A 20,213-nucleotide genomic window follows, 5' to 3' on the forward strand; every position below is an offset into this window, starting at 1 on the left:
CCTCATAACCCAGGCACTCCCTGCCTACACGTTCCCCATACACTTCCAAATATGTACTCAGACACACATTATCTTTCAAGTAAGGCTGCTGCATCCGTCTATAAATCCTAGTGATTTCACCAGGGGAGAAATGGTGTTTAACTTGCTCCATTCCATTTCTACGCAACAACTTTCCTTTTTGATACATATCAGAAAGGGAGAGTCATAAGATGTGTCTATGAGAATATTTATGAATGAAGTTCCCAAAGGATCACATAATGAATTCTCTTCCAGTAGGAAGGACTGTTGCTTGCAGTTGGGAAGGCCAACCATCCAAAGAGAAGGCAATACAAATTTTAGAATGGAACTACAAATGAGATGCAGTACAATAATTATATTTTAAAAAATCCCTCCGGTCTTGGAGATATTTGCAAATTATTTCAGTGATTTGGATTGTTGTTCCACCAGGAACCCTGTTCCCTACTGAGCACCCTACCTGGGCAGCACATGGAGAATGCAGATATACCTTTCACTGCCTGCTGTTTGTTACGAGGTGTGCCAGACTAATATTCATGTGGAAAAAGGAAAACATGGAGGTGACTGTAAATGTCATTGTCTTCCTTACTAACACCTTCTGTAAGAATGCCGCATCACTGCAGCCATTTTGCCCCTCCCCTCCCCATGATCCCCTGCAGCAGGACACCTCTGTCAAGGAACAGAGGAACTCTTCTCTCTCTTCTCCCCGTCCCATTAAACAGACACGAGACACAGAATTCCTCAGTCATTCAGTAGCCTGAATGTAGACAGGGACGGCCAGCATTGTGCATGGGCTCTCCGTGCCAGACTGCAACTCAGCCAGGGCAAGGTTGGACGGCATGCCATTGCGCTGGTTGGGGGTGCCAAGATCTGGCTCTGCTGCTGCTGCTGTTCTGCCAACCACAATGGACAGGACTGTGTCAGACTCTGGAAACTGTTCTTTATTGGGGGGCCCTTTCTGAAGGGTCTCTCCGCCTGGACCATCTTTCAGTTCTGTCAAGGCCAACTGAGCAGAAAGAGGAAGTCCCACTTTCCGCCCACGAGTCCCCCACTTCTTCTGGGATTTTCTGATTGGGAGGTCTTTGTCCTTGGGCAAAGTCAGCCGACATTTATGGTCCTTCATGTACTTCTGGCGTGTAAAGCCTTTGCTGCAGGTAGGGCAGCGGTACTTGTAGTTGCCAGTGTGGGAGCGCTGATGTTCCACCATATGGGCTCGCCGGCTGAAGGCCTTGTTACAGTATTGGCACTTGTGAATCTTCATGCCTAAAGAAGAGCACAGCAAACAAGCTTTATTATATAAAAGGCTCACTGAGAGCAGTTATGGGGCCCAATGTTATGAGTCTGGAGTAGGGCTGCCAAGTGGGGGCGGGTGGCGGGTAAACCCCCGCTTTGGAGGCCCGATTTCCACCGCCGTGGAATTGGGCCCCAGGGGGAACTCCGCCCCCCGGTGACGCAACCACGTTAATCACGTTGGGGGCATGGCCCCGATCGTCGGAGGGAAAACTCTATGGTTTTCCCTCCGACGATCGGGGCCACGCCCTCAACGTGATCGACGTCGCGCGTCACGACGAGGGACGGCTCCCAGAGCGCAGCGAGGCTCCCCCGCCGGTGAGTAAACTTGGCAACCCTAGTCTGGAGCAAGGAACTAGTTTTCGGAGCTACAGCTTAGCAAACGACATCATATGGAATCCTTTTCAAGTATAGTAAACCAAGAAGGGTTGAGAAGCAGATCAGGTCTTTTCCAGAAACATATGCAATCCATGTAAAACAGCTGTCTTTTAATAGATACACAAATTGTTTGTAGGTGGAAAGCTATACAGAACCAAATGTGTTTCGACTGAACAGGTTTTTTCTGTGGTCTATAAGGATAACTCTAAGGACATCATGGGTTGTGTATTTTTGGAAAGAATTCATCCAATCTTTGTGACTCCTAAAAATGCAGGACTTCAATGAAAGGCAGCAGGTTTCTTAAGGCTACTTAGGCTGCGGTCACACACACTAAATAATCCACTTTCAATCCACTTTCCAATTGGATTTTGCCAGTTCACACAGTAAAAATCCAGTTTGAAAGTGGATTATTTAAGTGTGTGTGACTGCGGCCCTACAGTGCTATCCTGAACACAGTAATACCATTCTAAGCTCATTGACTTCAGTGGATGTAGACAGGTGTAATTCTCCTTTAGACAGCAGCACTGCTGGTGTATTCTTGGCAGAACTGAGGTTTGAACCAGAGACTTCATATTCATAGAGGAGCAAGATTCAAGTCCAGCAGGGGTCATTTCGTAAAAAAAGAGCTAGGGGAACTCATTAGCATAACTCATTAGCCTATGCCACACCCCCTGACATCACCGGAAGTGTGTCATAAGGCCACACCCCCTGACATCACCGGAAGTGTGTCATAAGGCCACACACCCTGACATCACCGGAAGTGTGTCATAAGGCCACACACTGCCTCCTCCTGGCTGAATGAGGGCCGGAAGCGGGGCGGCCGGAAGTGGGGGGCGGGGCTTCGTCATGTGCCCCGGCCCCCGGTACCTCACCCGGGGGAACTGCATTCCCCCGCGTTCCCCCCCCCGAAATGACCTCTGAGGTCCAGTAGCACCTTAAAGACCAACAAGATTTCCAAGGTATAAGCTTTTGAGAGTCAAAGCTCCCTTTGTTAGACATCAGGACTTGAATCTTATTCTTCTACTGAAGACCAACACTGCTTCCCACCTGAAACTATCTTCCTACTCATAGCCATCATTCTCCATCAACTCTTACACAACCATCTTCCAGCCTCCTACCCAGTGTTCCCTCTAAGCTAGCTCACAGTTTTTTAGCCTCCGGCTCACACATTTTTGTCTTAACTCAGGAAAGATGGCTCCAGAACTAATTTATGCCATAGCCAAATCACTCACTCACAACTTTAATGCCAGTAGCTCACAAAGTAGAATTTTTGCTCACAAGACTCCACAGCTTAGAGGGAGCATTGCTCCTACCCAATCTGTAGGACACATGCAATAGCTTTTCATGGAGAGTCATGAAAGTTCACTGCTCTGAATCATTCCTAGACAAAAGCATAAGTATTGCAAAAGTGGGAAGTGGTATGATTTACTAAGCTTTTGCCGCCCTTGGCTTCTGTGGATTGACTTTAGGTTAGCAATTCAGTGTTCTAACTATGAGTTATTCAGGTGGGCTATTCAGTCCCACAAGCAGACAGAATGAGATTAATCTTAATCACAGCTCAAAAGGGAAGTAATAAATCCTCATGGCTTAAGCTATATACTGTTTCCCACCTTTGCTGCAATTGAGAAACCAAGAGAATTAATTGTCTTTTGCAGTTCAATAATTAGGTGATCCACTGTTCATTTCCAGCACAGGACAGACCCAAAACCACAAGCTCATTTACCTGAATGGGAGAGAATGTGAGCTTTCAATTTATCTGGCCTGTTGAACTCTTTATTGCAGCCGGTATGATTTCTGCAAAACAGGGGGAAAGTTAGATGTAGCATGGTAACAGTGGCAGAATGATACAGGTAAGAATCTCAGATGTAGTTCCTCTTCCTAATAGCAAGCTGGTGATTGATTGATGGGTGCATCTCCCGATTTAAATGGAAGGACAGTTCTTGAAGGCCTTTTGGCTTCCTTGCCATGGTAAAAAAAATAAAAATGAAAACAGCACAGCAATGCAGATGCCATTTGACTGCCAAGGCAAAGTCTGGGGGGGGGGGTGCCTTCTGCAGAGCTTTTTTAAAAATTGCCCTATTGAAATATAGCAGATAGAATATTGATGAATTGGTTTTACAAAGGGAATAGATACTCGGTTTAATAGCGTATGTTATTGAATACAAAATAAAACAAGGGGGGGAAATGGGAAGCTGTATGCAAATATGATGATATGAGCGAGATATTCGGCTTGCTATTTTAAAATGTATGGCTCTTTTTATGTAACTTGTTAAAAAATAATAATAAACTTTGCCCAATCTGGGCAAGTAAAAAAAAAGGGGAAAAAATTGATTCAAAAAGTGAGCCAAAAGGAGGCACAACTTTATACTTAATTCAATATTTGGAAAAGACACCAGATTTAACTATCCAAACGAAGGAAGATTATCCTCATCCTGTCAACCTATAGCACAACATGCCACATTAATTACCGGAGTGCCTGGGCCACACAGCAAATAACTCAGGCAAGTAAGAAGAGGAGATTGGATTTATACCCCACCCTTCACTACCTGAAGGAGTCTCAGAGCGGCTTACAGTCCCTTTCCCTTCCCCACAGCAGACATCCTGTGAGGTAGGTGGGGCTCAGAGAGCTCTCTTGAAAACCGCCCTTGAGAGAACAGCTCTGAAAGAACTTATAACTGACCCAAGGTCACTCCAGCAGCTGCATGTGGAGAACTGGGGAATCAAACCCAGTTCTCCCAGATTAGAGCCCATGCTCCTAACTACTACACTAAACTGGCCATGTACAGCAGAGGGAGATAAAAAAGAAACCTTGTTGGATGCAAATATAATAGCTGAACAAGAGCAAAGACAGAACTGAAGATACGGGGGAAACTATGTATCTATCATTAAGGACCTGATCTGAAAGTGTCTGTAGAACTGGAAGTCATTACAGACACAACCACTATCATCTGCCTAGTTCGTTCATTTGGAAAGCATTTCTTAATGAACAATGAGGGCAGAAAATATGACCACCCGATTATTCAAAAGCAATAATTGGCACAAAGAGAAAAAGATCCCAGAGCCAATGAAGATTAGAAGACAATTCCTGGTCTCCTGTTTGTACATGTTTCAAAGGCTGCACATTTTTTGGTATCACATAGAGTATTACATTTTATGTACAGAGAAACATACTCTAAAGGCCCTAATGTTAGTGTATCATACAGCAGACCAAGAGGAACCTTGCTTCCCAGAGCATAAGTACTCCCAATGTTATCCGTAAAGTCAGTGCCATTCTTAGCTCCTGTGGGCCACTTGGTACTTACGAGAAGGGACATTTGTATTTCTTGAAAGGCTCATGGATCAGCATGTGTCGTTTGAGTTTATCTTTTCTGTTGAAGGCTGAGTCACATACTGAGCATTTAAAAGGCTTTTCACCTGCACAGGAAAAAGAAATGAGTACAGCAAAGGAGTTACAGGCCGAGCATGCCTTCAAGACTGACAAATATTCTAATAGAGCAACTACTTTCCTTTCCCTAAGCGATAATAAATGATGACGTCCCCCAAGATATCATCTCCTTTGATTCACCACAGTGCTATAGAACAATATGCCCAGTAAGGAGAGAAACTTGGCCACAAGATGGGCTAGCTGTGTCTCACAGTGCAATCCTAAACAAAGTTACACTGTCCTAAGCCTGCTGAAGTCAATGGCATTAGAAGGATGTAAATATTTTTGGGAGTGCACTGTTAGTGGGAAAATACCTACTTTGAATACAGAAAGTCCCAGATCCAGTCCTTGGCATATCCAGTTAAATTATCTCAGGTAGCAGTTTTGGGGAAACACCTTCTCCATCTAAGGCTTTGAAGAGCCCTGTCAGGCTAGACAATGAGGCTAGATGGACAATGATCTGATATAAAGCAACTTTATATTTATTTTAAGGAAAGGGACCATGCTTCAAACTAAAGAGCACCTGCTTCACCCCAAGTTCAGTCCCAGCTTCTCCAGTTAAAATATCAAGAGTGTTTTCTGCATTAGACCCTGAACTGCAGTCCATAGACTATACCAAGCTAGATGAACCAATGGTCTGACTGAGTATATGACAGCTTCGTATGTACTAACATAAAAAAATGAAAGTGCTCCACTCACTGGAAAGGAGCTTTGAGCAAACACCTACCTGAATGAATGTGAGCATGTAGCTTGAGGTAGTGTTCTCGGCGGAAGAACTTCTTGCAGATCTGACACTTAAACTTGCCCCCACCCCCATGTGTAGGGAGGTGCCGTCGCAAATACCTTTCACAGGGGAACACCTGTGGAAAGAAGACAAGAGACAGTTGAGGACAGAATCACCAGGGTGGGACTTGCCCCTGGCTAAGTTGGTACATTTTTCCCAAAGCAGTGCAACACCTATCTAATGTAAATAATAAATGAATAATGTAAAAAACAGACTCAGCTGGATCAGACCATCTACCTACCTTCTGACAATGAGGGCAGGGGAAGTTATGTGTTGCTGTCTGTAAGTGATGCTCCAGGGCTTCTGGGGTGGAATATTTATTTACACACTTGACACATCTGAAGCAGGATGGAAACAAAAAAAGTGTTATTAATCTGAACTGAGGCCTATGACTAGTAGAACCCAATTTTGTATTATCTTCTGTGAAGAACAGTTTCAGAAAGGAAAAGCAGACATACCCATGAGAGCCAGCCTGTCACAGAGGCTAGAGTACTGGTTGGGCTTGGACATGGCAGATTGGAATTCAGTTATCTGCTTGGCCCTGAAGCTCAGTGAGGTGACCTTACACCAATCACTTAAGTTTCAGTGGAACCTACTGGGAGGCAGGAGAGAAGTATGTGTCCCACTTTCGGTTTCTAGAAAAGTTGAGATTAAAATGAAATACATAAATTATCTGTTTCCTCAAATGTTCAGGGTATGCCCTCTTTTCAAACTGGTCAGCTAAAGAGCATTTCTTTTAAAGGAAAGGAAATACTGAAAGTGGACTGTAGTGGAGCAGAAGAAAATTGGAACCCCCCAAATTTGTCATTGATACCAGAGAACCCCTACACATGAGTAAAGCCTGACTGTGTTTTATAAATAGCCTAGACCCCTTCAAAATCTGAAGCCAACATTTTATCATCAAAATATTAAGAACATAAGAGAAGCCAATGTTGGATCAGGCCAATGGCCCATCCAGTCCAACACTCTGTCACACAGTGGCCAAAAATACCAGGTGCCATCAGGAGGTCCAGCAGTGGGGCCAGAACACTAGGAGCCCTCGCACTGTTGCACCCCCCCCAAGCACCAAGAATACAGAGCATCACTTGCCCCAGAGTCCCTATCTATACCTTGTGGCTAATAGCCACTGATGGATGTCTGCTCCATATGTTTATCTAATTCCCTCTTGAAGCCATCCATACTTGTAGCCGCCACCACCTCCTGTGACAGTGAATTCCATGTGTTAATCACTCTTTGGGTGAAGAAGTATCTGTTCTAACCCGACTGCTCAGCAATTTCATTGAGTGCCCACGAGTTCTTGTATTGTGAGAAAGGGAGAAAAGTACTTCTTTCTCTACCTGCTCTATCCCATGCATAATCTTAGAAACCTCGATCATGTCACCCCTCAGCCGTCGTTTCTCCAAGCTAAAGCGACCCAAACGCTTTAACCTTTCTTCATAGGGAAAGTGTTCCAACCCTTTTATCAGTCTAGTTGCCCTTTTCTGCACTTTTTCCAATGCTATAATATCTTTTCTGAAGTGTGGTGACCAGAACTGCACACAGTATTCCAAATGAGGTCGCACCATTGATTTATACAGGGACATTATGATACTGGCTGATTTGTTTTCAATTCCCTTCCTAATAATCCCCAGCATAGTGTTGGCCTTTTTATCGTGGTTGCACACAGTCTCGACATTTTCAGTGAGTTATCTACTACGACTCCAAGATCTCTCTCTCGGTCATTCACCAACCTGTGATAAAAGTGACCAATATCTAGCTACCTAAACTGTTCAATCAGAAAACAGTTTCTAAGGAGGATGAAAACAAACAAACAGCACCACTTGTTTTCTTAACTGCATTGTTAACATGAGCCTTCATGAATTTAACAAGCTCAGACTTGAAATCACAAGGGATGGCTCTCTCCAAACACAGAATGGAAAATCGCTGTTTCCCTTGTTGTCATACTTGTAGACAGCCATGTCCTTCTTGGGACTGTGCTGAGGCAGCAGGTTGTGGGAATACTGGTGGACGCCTAGTTCATATAGGGAAGGGAAGTCCTTGCTGCAGAGGTGGCAGCGGTAGCTCAGCTCTTCCTGGTGATTCTTGATATGCTCAAGGAAAGAGTCCAGCTTCTGGAATGTCTGCGCACAACTTTTCACGACACATTTGTAAACCTGAATGTGAAAGGGAACAGAAGAGAAGTAATCATTCGAAACCAGTGCTGTGGAAGAATCACTATTGTTCTGAGGTAAATAAGTTAATCAATAAGCAAATGCTCCTATCAGCTCCAAACATGCAGCCTCAGAGTGCCCATTCAGTTGCCAATCCAAGGGAGTACCCTCAGGGAGTACATTGGGCACCATCTTTACAACCCTTTCAGAATAGGCTAAAGACATTTTACTCCAGAAGGCTTCTGAATGAATTAACAGAAGTGGTGGTGGTTGTTTTCATGGGGTAATTTGGTTATGCTTTATGATATTTTAATAGCTACGCCGTCTGCATTCGATCTTTTGTAAGTGCCTCAAGGAGGCAGCAAAGCAACATACTAATTAAGTGAGGAGACTGCCTGTACATCTGCATGAGCTAGATTCAAGTCCTGTAGTGCCCTAGGGAACAACAAGAAAGCCTTTGTCAAAGCCTTAACTCTCAAAAGCCTATACTCTGCATATCTTGCTGGTCTCTAAGGCCACATATTTTAATACTGGGTTTTTAAAATATTTATAATTTTATAATTGCTATTTTTTAAATAACCATGTCATTGCATGAGTCATTACTTTAGATATGCATCCATCCAGTCAAAGACATTTACAGAACAGTCTCTCTCACAGATACACAGTGGGTGGACTCATTTGTGAGCTGACAGTTCTTACTTTTACACATAGTGAAATAAAGCTGTTCAGGTGTACAAGTGTACATACCTCCCAGTTTAGCTCAGAGAAGTTTTGGAAACTGGATTAGACCTTGGTGGATTTGGTTTGGGTATACTATGCTGTTTCACTCCAGAACCTTAAAGAAGAGTCAGCATGTGCTTTACCAATGAATGAAGCACATTCTAGAGCACATCATTCAGTCTTTGTCAGTGGCCACACCTCAGTAATAAGCTTGGCACACACAGCATCTCAGTGTCCATCTCTGGGATCTCCTGTTAAAGGATGCCAGAGAGATGCTGGAGGTCATGGAGGAAAGAACTAGGTAGTCTTATCATTGGTCTGACTCAGCACAGGCACAGTTCTGTTCCCTATACTCTGCTGTGAGAAATCAAAATCCTGAACAAAAGTAGCCTAGATTTTGCAGCAAGAAAACAACATGACCCACTTCAATTGTGCATATACATATAATCAGTTTATTGTGCAGAATTTATTCTACTTCTGTTAAATCATGAAGGGAGGTGAAGAGCTAAGCAGAACAAAGGCAGCTGACTTGGCACCCACCTGCTCATGTTTATGCTGAGTCATGTGTGATTTCAGCTGGAAGTAGGTACTGAATTTGTTGGGGCAGAACTGGCACTGATATGAGCTGTCAATCAAGACTACTTGTTTGGCTTCCGGCTTGCTGGCTTCATTCTCTTCTGCAGGAGGCATGGCCTGAGGCTGGGGTGGACTGTTTCTAGCTGCTGGATTTAAGCCTGGAGGAAAATAAATGTTAGAATCTCAGTTTGGAAAGTTTCCCAGACAGAGTGGTTTTTAGCATAAATGACCAGTCAAAACCAACCTTGTATGTATGATCCTAGAAGTCATTTAAAATCACAGCCTGCTGACTCTGCCTCCAAAATGCAAAACTAGGGAGATTATTTTCCTTACTTTGCATTTCATATTTTAAATCTGGGTTATCATTGAGAAATTAGGCCTCTGTTTTGAAAGTTTTAAAGTAGAGATATGCTTTGTGTAAAAGACCTAGTTCTCGCTGAGGTTAATAAACCTGTACCTGACTCCATGCTTTGGCAGTTCACATGATTATATTACTTCCATATAAAAACTCACTCTGCTGGAAAAATAGGTGTCAGGATGAAAGACTGTAATTTAACCTTCTTCTCAACATCTATATTTCTGTGTACACATATTTTTTACTGTGTGTTAAGGTATATTTAGTCACAGGAATTCCACCTGCAGTCTGAAGTGGTACAGCCCAGGGGTACAGCTTTACAATTTTTGTGAGAATGACACCAAAATCTTCCTTGCATTTATGACCTTAGGAAGGAACAACAGTGCCTAATGAAGACAACATTAAGACTATGGCAACACCTAATATTATTCTCTGATCCCATTTAAGCTCCGTGTGATCAGTACTCACTGAGTTCATCCAGCATTTTCTGAGTTCTTTGTTTTCTCCAGTCTAATTTGGCACAGACCCCGCTTAACTTCTAATTGGCTCCTGAACTAATGAAATGGACATGTCCTCCTCATCCTGTTTTTAGGTGAGGAGTATTTGATATGTATAGCCCAGGAAAAGAGCTTGGCCAGACAAGCAGGCTCAGACCAAACTAGACATTTGCTCTTTTTAAGAGCTGGGTCTGGGCTCCCTGGACCTAACTCAGGTTCTCTGCAGCCATACAGCAGCTGTGTGGAATGGCTATTTAAAAAATAAAATAAAGCAAAGCTTGTTTGGATTTGGACCGCTCTCACAGGGGAGGATGAGCTATTTCCACACCAGAGCAGTGTTTTGGGGGTGGGTGGGGAGTTATTTCCCCATTTTTCTGTTCCAGCTCCAGAAGCTGAATGCACCTCTTTTAAAAAAGTGACCATCTAGGTTGGCTCACATTATCCTCAGGAGTTTGAAACATGCAAAAGTGCCAAATAGAACTGGCTGGTAATGTAAGGCAAGATGGGCAACCAGTTGGTACGCACTTGTGGTTCCTTAAGATCAGCTGTGGCTACACATGAGAATAACAGGAAGCCAGCTACATCACACTTAATGGTGCTTTCAGACTGCCTCTTTAACCCGGTTTGGTTTCTGAAGCCAAAAAGGTTTTTGCCCCATTTCAGACACCACTAGACAGAAATTAACTCTCCAAAGCTCCTTGTTCTGGGAGGAAGCAGTACAGCTCAGAGGTTTGGGGAGCAAGTCATCAGCCAACTGGCCATCTCACTAGTAAGAAAGGCACCTGCATTTTCCTCATCCTCCTGCTGGTTGGGGTTGAGTGCCATGACTTGCACAGTGACAGAGCTCCGTGAGATGGTACACCCAATTCCCGGTGGCCACACCTTATGCGTCTGCATGTGCTTCTTTACATTGGACTTTTGCGCAAAGGCACGGCCACATACGATGCACTGGAATGGTTTCTCCCCTGTGTGACTGAAAAAACAACAGGATAACACATCAGAGGATGGAAGACAGATTCATTCCACCAGGAAGCAACCTCACAGCTGGACATTATTAGAGGATAATCACCTTTTCACCTGCCTGACTGCCTGTCAGGAAAGGTCATCTTCTGAGGCCTTGTTATGTCTGATGACCCATCACTGGGGAAGTGGACGAACATCAGGGACAGTTCATTTCGTTTTGGCACCAGTGTGATGAATGGGGCAGTGTAATGGCTATTGTCAGACCAGGACCATGGAGATCTGGGTTCAAATTATCACCTTTGGCTGGTCACTCAGCCTAACCCACCTCACAGGTTTGTTATGAGGATAAAATGAGAGAGTACAGAACCATATACCATCCTGAGCACCTTGGAGAAAGGACAGGAGAAAAATGTAATATGATAGTTTAGCAGACCTGGCTACATTCTTAAATGTTGTTCAGTATGGGTCAGGAAACAGTAGTGGTGGTGGAGGAGGAGAACTGGTTTTATACCCCGCCTTTCACTATCCAAAGGAGTCTTGGAGCAGCTTGCAATCATCTTACTTTCCTCTCCCCATAACAGACACCCTGTGATGTAGGTGTGGCTGAGAGAGTTCTGAGAGAACTGTGACTGACCCAAGGTCACCCAGCTGGCTTCATGTGGAGGGGTGGGGAATCAAACGTGGTTCTCCAGATTACAGCCTGCTGCACTTAACCACTACACCAAGCTGGCTGGGCATCAAGTACAGTTCCTTTTCTGTTTTGGCACAATCATAGAATTATAGAGTTGGAAGGACCTCCAGGGTCAGTCCAACCCCCTGCACAATGCAGGAAATTTACAAATGCCACCCCCCACATCCCCAGTGACCCCTGCTGTATGCCCAGAAGAGGGGGGGAAACCTCCAGGATCCCTGGCCAAATTAGCCTGGAGAAAAATTGCTTCCTGACCCCAAAATGGCAATCAGCATTTCCCTGGGTGTGTAAGAAAGGGCCATGAGAATTAAGCACTGATGCAACCCTTCCTGCCCTCCCTCTCATGATCTGTTGTCCTATATCCCACATCCTGCAAGGGAATCCAAATTTCTGTTTTGTGGCAAGGAATTCATTTCCCCAGAGTCTTCAAGCTGCAAAAATTGTTGCTTGTGGAAAGATGCAAACCCAATCCCTAACTAGGATGTCAAGAGCATCATTCAGTGCCTATGATACTCATGGAGTATCATTACAAAATAGTTATAGCTCTGCTATTAGCTCAACTACTATTTTCTGAGACAGCTGCAAATGTCATAGGAACTGAATGGTATTCTTAACATCACTAGTGATAAGCAATACAAGACACTCTCCTTCCTTTCCCCTTCCAGTGGGGTGGACTGTTTCTAGCTGCTGGATTTAAGCCTGGAGGAAAATAAATGTTAGAATCTCAGTTTGGAAAGTTTCCCAGACAGAGTGGTTTTTAGCATAAATGACCAGTCAAAACCAACCTTGTATGTATGATCCTAGAAGTCATTTAAAATCACAGCCTGCTGACTCTGCCTCCAAAATGCAAAACTAGGGAGATTATTTTCCTTACTTTGCATTTCATATTTTAAATCTGGGTTATCATTGAGAAATTAGGCCTCTGTTTTGAAAGTTTTAAAGTAGAGATATGCTTTGTGTAAAAGACCTAGTTCTCGCTGAGGTTAATAAACCTGTACCTGACTCCATGCTTTGGCAGTTCACATGATTATATTACTTCCATATAAAAACTCACTCTGCTGGAAAAATAGGTGTCAGGATGAAAGACTGTAATTTAACCTTCTTCTCAACATCTATATTTCTGTGTACACATATTTTTTACTGTGTGTTAAGGTATATTTAGTCACAGGAATTCCACCTGCAGTCTGAAGTGGTACAGCCCAGGGGTACAGCTTTACAATTTTTGTGAGAATGACACCAAAATCTTCCTTGCATTTATGACCTTAGGAAGGAACAACAGTGCCTAATGAAGACAACATTAAGACTATGGCAACACCTAATATTATTCTCTGATCCCATTTAAGCTCCGTGTGATCAGTACTCACTGAGTTCATCCAGCATTTTCTGAGTTCTTTGTTTTCTCCAGTCTAATTTGGCACAGACCCCGCTTAACTTCTAATTGGCTCCTGAACTAATGAAATGGACATGTCCTCCTCATCCTGTTTTTAGGTGAGGAGTATTTGATATGTATAGCCCAGGAAAAGAGCTTGGCCAGACAAGCAGGCTCAGACCAAACTAGACATTTGCTCTTTTTAAGAGCTGGGTCTGGGCTCCCTGGACCTAACTCAGGTTCTCTGCAGCCATACAGCAGCTGTGTGGAATGGCTATTTAAAAAATAAAATAAAGCAAAGCTTGTTTGGATTTGGACCGCTCTCACAGGGGAGGATGAGCTATTTCCACACCAGAGCAGTGTTTTGGGGGTGGGTGGGGAGTTATTTCCCCATTTTTCTGTTCCAGCTCCAGAAGCTGAATGCACCTCTTTTAAAAAAGTGACCATCTAGGTTGGCTCACATTATCCTCAGGAGTTTGAAACATGCAAAAGTGCCAAATAGAACTGGCTGGTAATGTAAGGCAAGATGGGCAACCAGTTGGTACGCACTTGTGGTTCCTTAAGATCAGCTGTGGCTACACATGAGAATAACAGGAAGCCAGCTACATCACACTTAATGGTGCTTTCAGACTGCCTCTTTAACCCGGTTTGGTTTCTGAAGCCAAAAAGGTTTTTGCCCCATTTCAGACACCACTAGACAGAAATTAACTCTCCAAAGCTCCTTGTTCTGGGAGGAAGCAGTACAGCTCAGAGGTTTGGGGAGCAAGTCATCAGCCAACTGGCCATCTCACTAGTAAGAAAGGCACCTGCATTTTCCTCATCCTCCTGCTGGTTGGGGTTGAGTGCCATGACTTGCACAGTGACAGAGCTCCGTGAGATGGTACACCCAATTCCCGGTGGCCACACCTTATGCGTCTGCATGTGCTTCTTCACATTGGACTTTTGCGCAAAGGCACGGCCACATACGATGCACTGGAATGGTTTCTCCCCTGTGTGACTGAAAAAACAAGAGGATAACACATCAGAGGATGGAAGACAGATTCATTCCACCAGGAAGCAACCTCACAGCTGGACATTATTAGAGGATAATCACCTTTTCACCTGCCTGACTGCCTGTCAGGAAAGGTCATCTTCTGAGGCCTTGTATGCAGTAAAAACTGAAGAGGGGCATTTTTGCAAGCCAGGATGGAAGACAGATTCATTCCACCAGGAAGCAACCTCACAGCTGGACATTATTAGAGGATAATCACCTTTTCACCTGCCTGACTGCCTGTCAGGAAAGGTCATCTTCTGAGGCCTTGTTATGTCTGATGACCCATCACTGGGGAAGTGGACGAACATCAGGGACAGTTCATTTCGTTTTGGCACCAGTGTGATGAATGGGGCAGTGTAATGGCTATTGTCAGACCAGGACCATGGAGATCTGGGTTCAAATTATCACCTTTGGCTGGTCACTCAGCCTAACCCACCTCACAGGTTTGTTATGAGGATAAAATGAGAGAGTACAGAACCATATACCATCCTGAGCACCTTGGAGAAAGGACAGGAGAAAAATGTAATATGATAGTTTAGCAGACCTGGCTACATTCTTAAATGTTGTTCAGTATGGGTCAGGAAACAGTAGTGGTGGTGGAGGAGGAGAACTGGTTTTATACCCCGCCTTTCACTATCCAAAGGAGTCTTGGAGCAGCTTGCAATCATCTTACTTTCCTCTCCCCATAACAGACACCCTGTGATGTAGGTGTGGCTGAGAGAGTTCTGAGAGAACTGTGACTGACCCAAGGTCACCCAGCTGGCTTCATGTGGAGGGGTGGGGAATCAAACGTGGTTCTCCAGATTACAGCCTGCTGCACTTAACCACTACACCAAGCTGGCTGGGCATCAAGTACAGTTCCTTTTCTGTTTTGGCACAATCATAGAATTATAGAGTTGGAAGGACCTCCAGGGTCAGTCCAACCCCCTGCACAATGCAGGAAATTTACAAATGCCACCCCCCACATCCCCAGTGACCCCTGCTGTATGCCCAGAAGAGGGGGGGAAACCTCCAGGATCCCTGGCCAAATTAGCCTGGAGAAAAATTGCTTCCTGACCCCAAAATGGCAATCAGCATTTCCCTGGGTGTGTAAGAAAGGGCCATGAGAATTAAGCACTGATGCAACCCTTCCTGCCCTCCCTCTCATGATCTGTTGTCCTATATCCCACATCCTGCAAGGGAATCCAAATTTCTGTTTTGTGGCAAGGAATTCATTTCCCCAGAGTCTTCAAGCTGCAAAAATTGTTGCTTGTGGAAAGATGCAAACCCAATCCCTAACTAGGATGTCAAGAGCATCATTCAGTGCCTATGATACTCATGGAGTATCATTACAAAATAGTTATAGCTCTGCTATTAGCTCAACTACTATTTTCTGAGACAGCTGCAAATGTCATAGGAACTGAATGGTATTCTTGACATCACTAGTGATAAGCAATACAAGACACTCTCCTTCCTTTCCCCTTCCAGTACCATCTAGTCCTTTTTTATGTTAGATATTTTTAAACATCTAATAATAGGTTGAGAATAATTGTGGATAAACCAACTTTATACCATGGAATGGACTCTGACTTTTCTGTTTTTATTATCTGTTTTAATTACCTGGTTTTAATAATGTGCTTAAATTAGTGTAATAAGTTATGTTTGCATTGTTTGTATCCTGTTCATCCCCCTTGGATCCTAACTGTGCCAGCAGAAAGCTGGGGTACATAAATATTTTAAATAAATAAATAAATAGATAGTGTCCGATCCTAGTTTGATGGAATCTAGCTATCTATAATTAGCAAAGTGCCCCAAATTTGGAAAATAATGCTATCTATAATTAGTTTAATTAAACCATGGTTTCATATGACACCTGCACTGAGTGAATACAGTGAGTAGAGAGATCAGTGCTGAAAATTTTGGTTAACCCACTGAACTTGCAGAGAGAAGGATTTGGTTTTCAAAGCCTTAGCAAAGGAAGGCACCAACAAAAGTGAAATTATTGCAGGGAGTATTTCCCCCATCAGCGCTTCCTCTGTGTCCAAGTTAGAAGTTCAACATTACCTCCGGATATGTTGCTGCAGGTCAAAGTTCTTTGTGAAGGCCTTATCACAATAAGTACATTTCAGTTTGGGAGACTTAGGCTTTCCTGAAATATACAGAGAGGGAAAGAAGAACAACCTCATGTTAGGTATGCTTCAAGTGTTGATTTCTTACTTTCTGCCATGAGGCAATCATATTTAGGGACAAGGCAAAAAAGGGGATATAAGATAGTATGGGACAGTAGCAAAGCTGGTGTCTTGGGCATAAGGTTTCATGGATTCACCAAAATGCTGCCAATTTAACAGAAGAAGAATTATGGAGCAGAAAGTATTACTAATACTCCACCATTACATGAGCTGCTGCAGTGATTTTCATTTCCGGAACAGGATAGCATGAAGTCCCAGGACAGGCTGGATGTAGCTCCTTGGTTTTCCTTCTGGTAACAGGGTTAATGGCAATGTGGAAAAAAAGCCACGGGCTCACTCCTCTCACACGACCAGGATCCTGTCCCATTACCTTGCTGCATGAGAAGGACTGGGATTGCCTCAGGTCCCATGCTACAGATCACAGCCTTGGTAAATTACAAATAAGGATGTGCATTTGTTACCAAACTGAAAAAGCAAACCAAAGAGCCCCTTTTGCTTCCCTGGTTATGGTAACAAAAGTGAAGGGAAAAGCTATACATGGTTGGGGGGGGGGTTTCATTCATTGTCCCTATTTTCTCCCACACTTACTGCTTGCCCGTCAGCTGAGTGGCTGACAAGGCTTGCTGTGGTAATGGCCAGCCAACCAGTCAAAGGGCAGGTAGGACAAGATTCTCTCTGTCTCACCTCTCTCAGGCACCTTGGATGCGATTTCTGTTGCTTCCAATATATTGTGCTTCAGTGCATCAGTGACTGTTTCCCATGATGCACCAAGGCTGGTTGACCAGCCATTGGCTTGCCTGGCTAGGCAGCATCTCCCCTGCAAGCCTGGTCAGCAGCAGCCACTGTACCCAGCCTTCTACTTGTGGTGATAAGGCAGAAAGAGATGGGGGGGGGGGTCTCTCCAAGTCATCTGAAACAAAATTTCTACATTCCCCATCCCAGTTTTGTTGGAAAACGTGTGAACTCCTGAGAAAGGAACAGCTTACACATCTCCATGTGAGTGTTTTATTTCAGAAGTTAAAGAGAAATGTGAGGAAAGGAAGCGTGATGCATTTAACTTAACAATGAAGCATATGATTTACATATTAAAAACAGATTCTGGAGAACGCAACAAGGCCATTCACAAAGCGTTGTGTTGCCCACCTATGCATGAGACCAGGCAAGGGCTGACAGCAGAGAGCCTTACCTTCTAGCAGGCTGCCGTCTGTTTTGGAACGGCGATTTTTGCAAGCAGAAGTTGAATCAAAATTGGTCACATTTCCACCACATGAATTGTTCAAAGGAGCGGCAGCATTGGAGCTTTTAGAGTTAAAACCTTGTTTGCCTGGACTGTATACTGGAGGTGAGGGGTACACAGGGCTTTCGACACATTGGCTGGGCACCTAAAAGACAGAAGTTATCGCTGAAAACATGCCTGATCTCAATGCTAACATCAACAGGGCAGATGTGAAGCCTTGACCACTGCAGGTCCTGCCAATTCCACCCTATGCTAATGAGCGGTCAAAAGATCATTTATTCATTATTTATTTATTCAATTTGTATCCCGCCCTCCCCACGAACAGGCTTAGGGTGGCTTACATAGTCGGTACAAGGTATCTTGTGTTCTGACAAAGCTTTTGCTAATTTTAAAAATGTGATTACCAGCTCAAAGGTACAAATGACAATGCTAAGAGGAAGGGAGTCAAGCCAACCTTGAATCAAAACCCAAACTTTTCTTGTTTCCTAACTAAATGTATGTGATAAATACATATAACTAAAAGCATATTGCAGATTTTGTATTGTTCCCATTTTGATCCTGATGAGTTGCAGCAGATGCTTAATTTTATAACTTAGGCCCACCACTATCCTCTACCCCACTTTGCAAGGTTCCCATTTCCCCATGTGAGCAGCAACTAAAATGACTCCAGAGGCACTGAACTTGTTCTTAGCTTCGGATCAGCTTGACCTGTAACCCAACCAGAACAACTTCAGCCACAGTAGAACCAGAACCAAATTAAACTATGGATTTGTCCATCTGCATGGCTTTACCTGACCTGGATAGCCCAGGCTAGCCCGATTTCATCAGATCTTGGAACCTAAGCAGGGTCAACCCCGCTTGGATGGGAGACCACCAAAGAAGTCTAGGCTTGCTATGCAGAGGGCAGGCAGTGGCAAACCACCTCTGAATGTCTCTTGAGCTGGAAACCCCCTGGGGTCGCCATAAGTCCGCTGTGACCTGATGGCAAAAACAGGCTTTACTCATGCTTCCCAATGAACAATCTTGCCACAAAATAAATGTGAAAACAGTACAGATATGGTGTGCTCTTTAAGGTGCAAGATCATAAACAGTGCAGAGGAGACACTAGGAAGCCTGCCAAATCTCCCTGTTGGAAGCCTGCATCAATACTCAAACCAGGCTTCCTCTGCTTGGTGTTGTTTTATCACCACTTCAGCTCCATCTCCTGGAAGCTTTCTAAACAAATCCTTGGCCACCCTGCGGAGCAAAGCATTCTAGTACCTGCAGACAGCTGCATGATGTTTCCCCCTTAATCACATTTAGCTCTGCTACATGTGTTTCAGTTCCATAATCTCTCCACATCAATCAATCCCTGTGGCCCGTTAATCGTTTGCATTGTTCTCTCAAATCCCTGCAACTGGCTGACATCTTTCTGATCGCTACTTTGCCCACAGAGGAAATAATCATTGATTGTAAGACAACCTAATGCATCTTGTCATGTCCCTAATTTCTTTGATAAATAGGGGTTTTCAGGGCTGAGTGAATCAGAAGCAGCATTTTCTCACTGCCTGGTTGGTGCCAAAGAAGCCATTAACTCATCAGAAAGAAAGAAAACAGCGGCAGAAGCAGGATTCGATTGGGGAGGGGGATGGAGACTCCAATGCACTTTGCAGCCCCCCATCCATTTTTACCTCCATAGGAGGGTAGGGCTGCATCCCCAGATTCTGCATCTCTACTGTACTATTCCCAGCCATGGGAGCAGGTGTGCTGTACACTTCCACCACTCCACTGCTACCTGCGTTCGTCTGGCCTGGCGCACCAAGAGTTTGAGGGGGAGGAGGGGGAGGCTGAGGTGGTGGTGGCGGCGGCGGAGGTGGTGGCTGAGGGAGATATCCAGTTCCCGTGTGCATACTCAGGCTGCTCTAAAAAGGCAAAAGGAGAAATCAGCAAAGCATTGGAAAGAAAGCATCATGCAAGTCTTGAGCACTCTGCTTTGATGCTGACCTGAAGTAAAAGAACTGCACCTACAAGGTTCCCTCCTCAGTCAACACGGCAAGCTTGTGCCATCCGAAGCAGAGCTACACCCTTCTAAGCCCACTGTTTTCAGTGTTCCATGTGCAGGGCCAGCTAGACAGGCACGAATTAGGAGTCTCAATGCGTGGATAAGATGATGGTATAGGGAGGAAAGGTTTAAGTTAATAAGAACATAAGAGACGCCAATGTTGGATCAGGCCAAAGACCCATCCAGTCCAACACTCTGTGTCACACAGGGGCCAGAAATACCAGTGCCATCGGGAGGTCCACCAGTGGGGCCAGGACATTAGAAGCCCTCCCACAGTTGACCCCCCCCCCAACCACCAAGAAGACAGAGCATCACTTGCCCCAGAGCCCCTATCTATACCTTGTGGCTAATAGCCACTGATGGACCTCTGCTCCATATGCTTATCTAATTCCCTTTTGAAGCCATCCATGCTTGTAGCCGCCACCACTTCCTGTGGCAGCGAATTCCATGTGTTAATCACTCTTTGGGTGAAGAAGTACTTCCTTTTATCCATTCTAACCCGACCACTCAGCAATTTCATTG

General features: G+C 44.4%; 1 protein-coding gene across 3 annotated transcripts in view; it reads right to left on the reverse strand.

Moving 5' to 3' along the window:
• Positions 1-716: 716 nt before the first annotated feature.
• ZNF341 (zinc finger protein 341) overlaps positions 717-20,213 on the reverse strand; it is a 35,854-nt gene continuing 16,357 nt past the window's right edge. For all 3 annotated transcript variants that reach the window (XM_015410386.1, XM_015410385.1, XM_015410387.1), the window contains 11 exons: positions 19,321-19,551; positions 17,600-17,795; positions 16,289-16,373; positions 14,019-14,209; positions 9,302-9,495; positions 7,836-8,044; positions 6,133-6,229; positions 5,835-5,967; positions 4,986-5,097; positions 3,407-3,477; positions 717-1,278 (listed from right to left, as the gene is read on the reverse strand). In XM_015410386.1, coding sequence (XP_015265872.1) covers positions 761-1,278; positions 3,407-3,477; positions 4,986-5,097; positions 5,835-5,967; positions 6,133-6,229; positions 7,836-8,044; positions 9,302-9,495; positions 14,019-14,209; positions 16,289-16,373; positions 17,600-17,795; positions 19,321-19,551 — 2,037 coding nt within the window. In that variant the 3' untranslated portion in view covers positions 717-760. The remainder of the gene's footprint in view (positions 1,279-3,406; positions 3,478-4,985; positions 5,098-5,834; positions 5,968-6,132; positions 6,230-7,835; positions 8,045-9,301; positions 9,496-14,018; positions 14,210-16,288; positions 16,374-17,599; positions 17,796-19,320; positions 19,552-20,213) is intronic.

This window comes from Gekko japonicus, unplaced genomic scaffold (genome assembly GCF_001447785.1).
Source record: "Gekko japonicus isolate JY-2015 unplaced genomic scaffold, Gekko_japonicus_V1.1 scaffold1819, whole genome shotgun sequence".
Classification (NCBI taxonomy): domain Eukaryota; kingdom Metazoa; phylum Chordata; class Lepidosauria; order Squamata; family Gekkonidae; genus Gekko; species Gekko japonicus.